This window comes from Petaurus breviceps, unplaced genomic scaffold (assembly GCF_028583685.1).
Source record: "Petaurus breviceps papuanus isolate PSGF00001 unplaced genomic scaffold, PetGlider_PUasm1.0 96819, whole genome shotgun sequence".
NCBI classification, from domain to species: domain Eukaryota; kingdom Metazoa; phylum Chordata; class Mammalia; order Diprotodontia; family Petauridae; genus Petaurus; species Petaurus breviceps.
In genome coordinates, this window is record NW_027187447.1 from 1 (window position 1) to 10,371 (window position 10,371).

General features: G+C 45.7%; 1 protein-coding gene across 1 annotated transcript; it reads right to left on the minus strand.

The window, feature by feature from the left end:
- Positions 1-3,114: 3,114 nt before the first annotated feature.
- Positions 3,115-9,559, minus strand: LOC138155637 (serine/threonine-protein kinase 40). The gene is made up of 5 exons (XM_069080901.1): positions 9,419-9,559; positions 8,100-8,185; positions 7,634-7,777; positions 4,121-4,348; positions 3,115-3,192 (listed from the first exon to the last, which is right to left on the minus strand). The coding sequence occupies exons 1-5, from the start codon at positions 9,528-9,530 to the stop codon at positions 3,136-3,138; spliced, it is 627 nt and encodes a 208-aa protein (XP_068937002.1). The 5' UTR covers positions 9,531-9,559; the 3' UTR covers positions 3,115-3,135.
- Positions 9,560-10,371: the final 812 nt, after the last annotated feature.

The following is a 10,371-nucleotide window of genomic DNA, read 5'->3' on the forward strand; positions in this document are numbered from 1 at the left end:
GAGAGAAGGACAGAGAAGGAGTGAGAGAAAGAAAGACAGACAGAAACAGGGAGAGAGAGAGAGATGGGGAGAGGGAAAGAGAGAGGGAGGGAGAGAGAAGCAGAAGAGAGGGGAAAAGAAAGAGAAAAAGGAACTGCCCTAAACCTACAGTAACCCCAATGATGATTCATCATTTCACTTTTTCCAATGAAGGGGTGAACACCACCACTGTCATCATGTACTTCTTGTAAAAAGTTCTTTTTGTTTTCCCTACACCAGAAGAGTTCCTGACTCTTTTACCAGAAAACTGTACTGGAAGTCATTAGTTTCTTTGTTCCCTTCTTTAAGGCTGAGAGCAGAAGCAACTTAACCAAGTGAAAGGCATGAGAAAAATCTGCTTCAAGGTAGATGAGGGGGATTTTGGCACTGATGGAAGTGTAGCCAAGAGGTGGAAGTGGATGAATCGGGAAGTCACCAGGGCAGCAGAGAGGACCTGGCTTTGGAGGCAGCACTTGGGCCCCTGGGCACTCGAGGTCTCTGCTGGACTTCCAGATCCAAGAAGGTACTTGCAGCAGTGATAGAGGGAATGTGCGGACTAGTAGAATGGGTTACTGAGTCACTGACGGAAATAGCAATCAAACTATTTATTATTTAGTCCCACCAACCCTACTTACAGAATGATACTGAATATGGACAGTGGGAACCACAAGGTTTTTCTTTTTCTTTCTAAAATAAATGCTTCACTAATGTTCTTTGATTGCTGTTGTTTTTGACAACCTATGCCTCATTCTGCACCCAGAGTCCACCTCCAAGGCCAAGAGAGCAGAGCATGCTTTAATTACTCTCACTCCTCTAGTCAGAACAGAGAAGCACACAAGTGTTAGAGTCATGACTCAACAGACACCACTCTGGTCAGACAGAGGAGGGATGAGAACTCTGTGCTGTCTACACACACAGGCCACCTCCTAGTTCTAAGCCCCAGCCTTCCAATTCCAAACAGCCTGAATCTCAGCCAAATAAGCCAGGTTTACCTCTTTCTGAGAACCTGATCAGTATTCTCTTTAAGGGACTCAGAGGAGCCACTAAGAGCTGACACATCCTGTGACCCTCTTCATCAGCCCCGGTCTAGAGTTTGCTTCAACACTCAAAAAGGGTTAATCGATAAGGAACAGACAGCCAACACAGACCTAGAAGCACACACGCACGCACGCCCTAGTGTCTGATGACACCTTAGTCTTTAACCACTTTCTTCTGGAAGTAGGAGACCCAACACTTCCTAGGTGTGTCCTTCAGTCACAGGTTTTCTATAGTATCTTGGTGCTGCAGTAGAGAGAGTGCTAGGTCTGGACTTTGGAAGACCTGGGTTCAAATCTAGCCTCAGACATTAGCTGTGTGACCCTGGGCAAGTCACTTAACCTGCCTGCCTCAGTTTCCTCAACTGTAAAATGGTGGTAACAGCACCTACTTTGTAGGATTGCTGTGAGGATCAAGTGAGATAAGCACTTAGTACAGGACCTGGCACACAATAGGTGCTGAGTAAATGCTTATTCCCTTCCCTCCCCCTCCTCCTCCCAAAATCGTACTGCTAACCCTTTAGTCAGCTGGAGGTCAAGACAGTCCTGTGACTCCCCTGACCCTACCCTTTCAGCAGATCTTCTTGTTCCCTCGGTTTGTGAGGCTATCAAGAGTTTCCACAGAAAGACAACTTTGAAGCAAATGCCATTTCCCTGCCTGAGCCAGGACCGCCACTGACCTGCTGGGCCATGCCCCATTTCTTCCCTCTTCAAGAAAGAGTGAAAGATCTTCAGGTAACATTTCTGAGGTAATTACCTTTGGGTCTGAAAGACAAGCCTATCTTCCTTAGCAAATCAACAGCAACAGGAGATAAAAGAATATAATTCTTGGCATTTCTCACTGTGTTTTTTTTTTTTGCCTCTGTACTTCCAGGATCACAGATCTGTAACTTTGAGACAACCTTTAAGAAAACCTCACCATCTTCCAGCCACCCTGGTGATGGGCCCCTCCTCGTTAGGCTGTTTATCAAACAGTCTTATCCACTAGAGCCTGGACTACTTTGGTGGGATGTAGCTACCATGGCTCAGAAAGGGGCAACAGCCTCAAAGAACAAGTGATAATTGCATCCATGCGATGACGAGAACTGTGTGTGTGTATAAATGTACAGGGCTACCCCAGTGTGTGGAGGATAAAAGGGGCCCAGGCTGATTTGTGGTGATATTCTCAGGGCAGTGGGCTCCCTGAACTGGGGACTCTTTCAGAAAATAGAGGTTCCTGTGTCACTGAAAGGAGCTTAGAATCAGTGGTCGCTGAAAGAAACGAAGGATGCCCAGAGCTGGGAGGAAGAGTGTCCGACCTGTCCTTGCCGAGGAATTCTCTTGCCCACAACGTGCCTCACAAGTGGTCCCCCAGGCTCCTTCCTCAAAGGCCTCTGGTGAGACTCACTCACTCCCTACAGAAACAGCTGGCCTGACGCTGGGGCAGGTTGGTAGTTTTCCACCTAATCGGAAAACTGCCTCTGCAGTTAGCTGCCTTGCACTCTGGGGCCAAGGGAAAAAAGCTTTGTCACAAAGCTCTCTCCAAACATCTGAAGGGCTAAGACCATATCTCTTGTTCATTCAAGTGGGATCTGCATAGTACATGATTTCTAGTCCGATTTACACAATAATCACTGTCCTATGGAGACGGGAAGGTGATTTTTAGCTGTGGTCGAGGCAGGGCAAATTGCGGTGGGACCATCATCTCCTTTGTTCTGGCTACCATGTGCTTAGAGTCAGCCTGAGATTTTGTTAGCTCACCACACTAGTTAGTGTCACATTTTGGATTTCCTGGAACTAAATCTGCGTCTAGTCTTTTTGGAGGGGGGAAGGCAAGGCAATTGGGGTTAAGTGACTTGTCCAAGGTCACACAGCTAGTACATGTTAAGGGTCTGAGGTCACATTTGAACTCAGGTCCTCCTGACTTCAGGGCCGGTGCTCTGTTCACTGTGCCACCCAGCTGTCCCACCCTTCAGTCTTTTGGCCACCCCTATCCTGTCTACATTTCTGAACCCAAAATGTTGTCAAACATGAGCTGTTGTTGACAAAATCATATAAAACCTGCCTCGATCTCAAGATTAATAAGCCAGTGAGAAAAGGTCACTCACCTTTTGTTCAGCACCATATTGCCAAGCTTCAGGTCTCTGTGCACAATGTTTTTCTGCAAAACAGCAGGCATTGAGAAAGTGCTGATTGTGGACTGGAGTTATTTAGACACTCACAACAAATTCAAGCCCCCTAAAAGCTTACGGCCTTTAGAGGCCACTGGGCCCAAGGATGGACTCTAAAATGTCCCCAAAGAAGCTGATCACAGAGCATGTGCTTGACATCTCTAATGAGAGAACTTGTCTCACATGTCAGAAATGCTTTCCTTTTCAGTTCTTACTCTGATGTACAACATTCAAGAGAATCCAAGAATCTGCTAACTTTGTTAACTCATGTGGGAAGGAAACTGGATTTTAGAACCCAAAGTTCTCACTAAACCCCACCCGACTGCTCCCGATACTGCCATCACGGGTTCATCCATACCCACAATTCCCAATATTGTGGATGAAGTGATATTACCAACTGACTTGAAACAAGACAGGTGTGGACAGTTCTAGCTAAGATGAGAACTCAAAGGACAATCAGGGACTCAAAATCACAAACCCTAACAAATTCTCTATGGTGACTCATCTGTTGGAATGACATGGACCTACTTTTTATTTGCAATAGACTGACAAAACTTTCACACTGATTTTTAATATCTTAATCAACTGAACCTATTTGTAATTGACTCTTATAGGTCATGCTCTGGCCTGGTTTTAGGTTTGAAGGGTCTCAAACCCAAGAAATGTGCTGTGTGTAGGTGCTACTGCTCTTAACCTGGTTTATACTGAATTCCACCACTGTCTTTCTTGAAGTTGCTGAGCCATCATCACTACTCAGATGGCTGAGAAAACAGAAGCTCTGGCAGGATTCACGGCAAGTCTTGTAACTGTTAAGGAAGCTGAGACACTCATCCATCCTCACCCTTTGTCTAGTACTCGAAAGGTAACGTACTCTATGGTCTAGAGGAGAAAGAAGAGCCGGGCGTGGCAGCCGCTCACCTTGTGCAGAGCTTCCACCACTCGGACCACATCGTAGAATATAACGACTGTCTCCCTTTCGCTGAGTCGCTTTTCCTTTATGACGTAATGCTGCAGGTTGATCAGGTCTGCGGTCTTGTCACTGAAGTCATGTGCACAAAGGCAGTCCAGGACTAGACAGATGCGCTTTTTCATTTTCTTGACCATCCGAGTAGATTCCATGTCCTCCACGATTTCACAAGCTCGGTCCTAGGAGGAAAGTGGTTCTGTGACACTGGCTAGCACTGGAACCTCCCATTTGGATTACAGCATGGACAGGGGAGCAAGAAAGATGGGCTGAGTAGTAGTACAGGATTGTGGGATGGGAATGAAGTGATCATGGAATCAGTCAACATTACCTAACCTTTGATGTGCCAAGAGCTACACCCAGCAAACAAGCCTAGCTCCAGTGCCTGGCATGGCATCCCAGAGGAGCACATTCAAACACTGCCAAATTGTACAGCCAAAGAAGCGGCTGGCCATATTCATAAATGGAAGGACTTATGTTCACAAACAAGTGTTCATTAAGCTCCACGTTTTTATCAGAATCAAAGACAAGTGAACCCAGAGCCACAAGCTTAAAGCAAAAGCATCAAATGACTGATAAGACTTCTGTCACTCTTCTCACAAGGTGTGTTCCCGTTGGGGATGGGGGGCGTGGTGGGGGTCTTAGGAGGAGATGGAGGTGTTCATTCTCCCTGTTCTATCATTCTTCAACATCCCAGCCATTTCTTCATTGGCTGCCAGCTGTTCTGTTTGGTTCTGAACCCACATCATCATCAGGCACCCCCCACCCCCAGCTCATCACTAGGAAATAATTCCTTATCATGGAGACCTCGTCAGCTTTGATCTTCACACATCAACAATGCCCCCAACTGCTTCTGCCCTCTGACTGGAAGGCAGAGCCAAGCCGTTCCCCAGGCTCCCTTTACAAGCATTCAGAATCCCAGCAATCTCTTTATCAGCCCCCAGCTGCTCTGCTTGGCTTTGACTTTACCACCGTCTTTGTCATGTCCACAAGCCAGGCACCCTTGGCATGGTCTTTCAGCTTTCATGTACTGTCATCTCCTAGGCAGGACTGGCTTTCTTATTTGTATTCTCAGTATTTAACAAAGTGGTTGGCACAAAGGAGGTGCTTAATCAATGTTTACTGTATTATATTATATCTAGGTCGCAGTGTGAATTCTGTTCCCATAAGACAGTAGAGGTTAAGTAGAGGTCAGCCCTGGGAAGCTCCTAGGATTTCAAATACATTTTCACAATCTTACTGAAAAGCACAACCACTTCTTTCAACATCATCAATCCTACTCAGGAACTGAGGGTTTCTGGCCACTTTCCCTCTTTAAGATTTAAGCTGAACTAAGATAACAAGAAAGACTTTTGAGCTTTCATCGTCCTCTCCCTTTCTTCAACAACGTGCTCTGCCACCCAGCTTGTGGTCATCTAAGGTCACTCAAGATTCCCTAGAATCACAGAACTCCAGTTAGAAGGGACCGCAGAAGCCAGCTAGTTCAACACTGTCATTTTATAATTAAGGAAACTGAGGACCAAAGCTGAAGGGACTCGGCTGAATCTGGTTCCAAGGGCAGTTCAGTGGCAGGGCTGGGACTAGAGCCCCAGTGACCTCTCCACCCTCCCCCCCCCCCCCCCCCCCCCCCCCCAGAAGCACTTACTATCTGTACCAAACATTTGGTGCTTATCAAACAGTGTTTGTATTCTAATCTTTGTATGCATGGACTTTATCTTTCCAACTGGCTTCTAAGATCTTTGAGGTCAGAGATCATACCTTATATGTTGAATTACCCAGAGCACTAAGTGCAGGGCCTGGTGTAAAGGATATGCTCAATACTTATCGACTGACTAATAAAGCTCTCTAGTATTTTAAAATAACGTGTACAAAAAAATGATTAAATCACAAGTACTCTGGTCCTCTGGTGTAAGCTGTTAAGAAAATAAAAACTACTGTGGTGGCTAGGTGGCGCAGTTAATAGAGCACTGGCCCTACAGGCAGGAGGACCTGAGTTCAAATCCGGCCTTAGACACTTAACACAAAAACTAGCCGCATGACCTTGGGCAAGTCACTTAACCCCAATTACCCTCAAAAAAAAAAAAGAAAAGAAAACTACTCTCAATATACCTTAGATAAGAAAAACTTCTGAATTACTCATTTCTACTCTGGGTTCCCTCCAGAGTCTCTGAAGGCAAATCTAAACACAAAGACCTCATGGACATAACTTCTACCATTCATTCCTCTGGACTAATCTACTGAGGAGCAAAGGTCCAGCAGTGCCTGATCACCCATCAGGGGAATGAATACTTTCTGCCCTCAGCTAATGCTTTCAGGACCCCCCCCCCAAATAACTGGCCCCTTCCAGGACAGGTAGGAGAATGCCCCCTCTCAGAATGGTGACTCATTTCTCTCCTAAGAACCGTTTTTCTCTTTTATTTTAAAGGTGTCAGAGCCCCTTTAAAGATACAGATTTTTACTTTTATTTTTTTGGAGGGGGGAAGGCAGGGCAATTGGGGTGAAGTGACTTGCCCAAGGTCACACAGCTAGTAAATGCTAAGTGTCTGAGGGACAGATCTGAACTCAGGTCCTCCTGACTCCAGGGCTGGTGCTCTATTCACTATGCCACCTAACTGCTCCAAGGACACAGATTTTTAATGAGCACATTTACAAAAGGATTCCTAACCAGCCAATGCAACTTGAGTGATTTGTTTTCTGCCCGAAGGAGCAGCAGGCCCGAATGGTGAGTCCAGCAAATGCCTAAAGGAGATACCTTATTCATGGGAACTGAAGCCATTTCTGGTCATTTTGAGGTGATATAGAAGCCCTCTAGCTTCTTGTTTTATTACTTTTCTTACATTTCTCAAGAAGTCAAGGCCACTTTGGAGAAGAGAGCTCAAATCTATCCCCAAAGTTCTTTTGTCTTTAACAGACTTCCTGGCTTTTCCCCTTTACCCAGAAAAGCTGCTTTTCAAAGAAATCATGACCATTTAAAATGTATACTGTTTATGTTCTGGCTAGAGTTGATCATAGTGACCAAGACCAATGGGTCAGCCAGTAAACAATGTCCTCTGAATAACCTCCCTCAGCTCCTAAGGAAGCCCTGATTCACTGGGGTGGTGCTGCATAGGAAATATCATGATGAGGAATGACTCTCTGGGGAGGGGGATGGGATAGAGAGGAAAAAAAAATAGGGGATATAAAAACAAAAGACAGAAATAAAAAAAATTAACATGATGGGGGCAGCTAGGTGGTACAGTGAGTAAAGCGCCGGCCTTGAAGTAAGGAGAACACGAGTTCAGTTCAGCCTCAGACACTTAACACAAAAACTAGCCATATAACCTTGGGCAAGTTACTTAACCCCAACTGCCCTCCAAAAGGGGAAAAAAAAATGAACACAAGGAGATATTGCAAAGTAGAATGGCAAGCCAGGCCCAAGAAGTGGCAGGAGGCTCACAGAGTTGGCCTGCCCCATTTCTGCCCTTTACCTGGAAGAGCCCATGGTGGTGAACTACGCCATCCTGAGTGTGGAGAAGGGAAAGCAGAGAATATTCCGTGTGTAACAGCATCTTGCCTTGCCTTTCCTCTTGGGTCTCGAGGCCTTGTTCCCCCCGTTCTTCGAGGGTCAGAATCTTTAGGGAAAAGGAAAAGAAAGCCTTACTGTATTTGTTGTTCATTAAACCAAATGATCGTTAGGACTAGGTAGGAATAGTAGAGAGGTTTCACTTCTAAAGCATATGGAAGACTGAACAAGGCTTTTCAAAAGTGACTGCTCTAATTTTATGTACATATAAATTCATCTAAACCAAGAGTTGTAGAGAGTGACAAAATGTGTGAACCTAACTGCTTCAAGGTAAAAATGTAGTCACACTACTCATGTGAAAGCAACACTGGTGTGAAGCTACCTAGGATGCACAAGCAGTCAGAAATATGGAGGCTTTCTCTTCTTCCTACCTTTAGCTGATAGAAGTCATCTGTCCCGTCTTTCCTTGCCAAACACTGGACAATGCTGGGCACTGGTGAGTTACCTAATCGAGGACCTGAGGGCACAGAGTGGAAAAGGTCTGTATGCATTTCAGCGGCCATGCCTAGCACAGTGGGGCATCATTAAGATCCTATATCCCACGCGTCTACAGCTACCGGGGGCCTCCACGGGCAGCCAACCCAACTCTGCTAAGATCCTCAATCCTGTTCTCACTGGGCAGTCTTTCCTATAAAAACAAAGCGATGGGGTTTTAAAGTCTCCTTGAACAATACCATGTCTACAAAAAAGAAGCTTTTCACATACTATGGGTGTGCCTGCAGCACTTCTATGGAGGGAGGTCCCTGATTCAAGTGGGGGAGGGACTAGATGATCCCCTTCTAGCTCTAAGATTCTGTGACTCACTGTTCTTGTCCCGTTGTCAAGTCCACACATCCAAGGGTGTTGTGTCACGCAATCTAGCACATACCTGATCTCTGCCCCTCAGTGTTGAGGGCAGAGTTTACTAAGACCGCTTGCCTAACACAACTAGCTTCTGTCTACAGGCAATCTGGGCTTCTGGGGTCAGTGCCTAGTGCAGAGTAGGCGCTTAATAAACGCTTATGGGACAGACAACATTTACTGAGGTGGCTCAATGTAATCACAATATAAATTGTAAACCCCAGAACATAAAATCCGGCCAATCAACCCATTCAATTCCCATCACATTCTGGTTCCTCTCCGTTTGTAAGTTTCTTTTCTCAAGCATGCTGACACCAAGTGCTCTTATTCACAAACTGTCTGCCCAATTTTACAGGTGCTTGGGAGTCACAGCAACGCCTTTCTGGGATTACCTATGTACTGTTCAGGCACCACCCCACAGCAATCACGGGGATCTCTTAGGTGAGCTCTAAACCAAGTACGATTTGATCTCATGGTAAAATAGAGCAAGTATACCTCCCCTATGTCCCAAATGGACTCGGGGGGTTGGGGAGAGGGCAAGAGGACAAGCAGCATTTTCAGGGAAAAGAGAAAGGACCCATCAAGTCAGCAGACACACATACACGGGCACACTCTAATGAAGGTATTCAGCTTCAAATAGCTGCTAACTTCCTACTTCACAATTCCCCCAAGATAGTGAAAACAAACAAACGACCTTTAGTTTACTACAGGAGCCCCGATAGTTATGTGGCTGAATCCACGAGCTCTGCACGTGTGCTCCTACCGGCACACTGCTGCTCCATTCAGGCAGCACATGGAAGAGGCGTAAGCCAGCCTGCTCTGGACAACTGAGCAAACAAGGCTGACTTACCTAGGATAAACGGCCCAGCTCTCTTTGCATTATTCCCGGAAATGCTGCTCCCAAGCGCCTTCGCCCGGGCGGGCGCTTCCCCGGCTCCTCTGTCTGATGCCCTCCGCTTCATCCTCAGCTCTGGGAGAGAAGGAAGAGATCCCCCCCAATGAATGACTATGTTGGCTCGCTCCCCAGCCTCTGACTTGCCACTGTATCAGGAAGCCGCCTCCTCTTCCTCTGGTACAGGGGCAGTACTCGCCAAGTACTGGGCTAACTGGGGGCTTAAGATGCCTGCAAGGCAGAGAGGCAGAATTGGGCCAGAGGTAGGAAAAGCAGCATCTACTGACCGATGCCATGTGTCTGACATGCAACATAGGAGATTTCTGCAGAAGCTGAAGGCAGCATGAGCCCAGGCCTAGGAGTCAGAAGACCTGAACCCGGTCCCACTGCCAACATTTACAAGCCATGTGTCACTCACAAGTCCTAGTTTCTCCTATTAAAATGGGGATAACATTTGTACTCATTGGACTGTTGTGAGGAAAGGACCATATAAATTGCAAATTACTATATAAACTTGAGCTCTGATTATTATTTTTATTATTAGTAGTAGCAATTTTAGTTTACAAATATGGGTCCTACCTCCAAAAGAGAAAACCAGTACCCACAGAACTTGCACCAAGGAGGGAACACATCTACTGAAGCCTTTCCTTAATTCACCTAAACTCACAGGTTTCTATGTGGTAGATCTTGGTGATATTCATAAAAATCCTCATTTATAAGAGAACTTGGCATTTTAAGGCTAAATCTACTTTACTCTATTAAAACCATACATATAGTGAAGTTCAAAGCATAACTTGAAAATTAAAAAACTATGGTAGAGCTAAACTAAGAAGCTTACAAATATAAGCCTTTCTTTACATTAAGTCCAAACCCTAATCTGGGTTTTTTCAGTTACCTGGGTAGTCATTTAT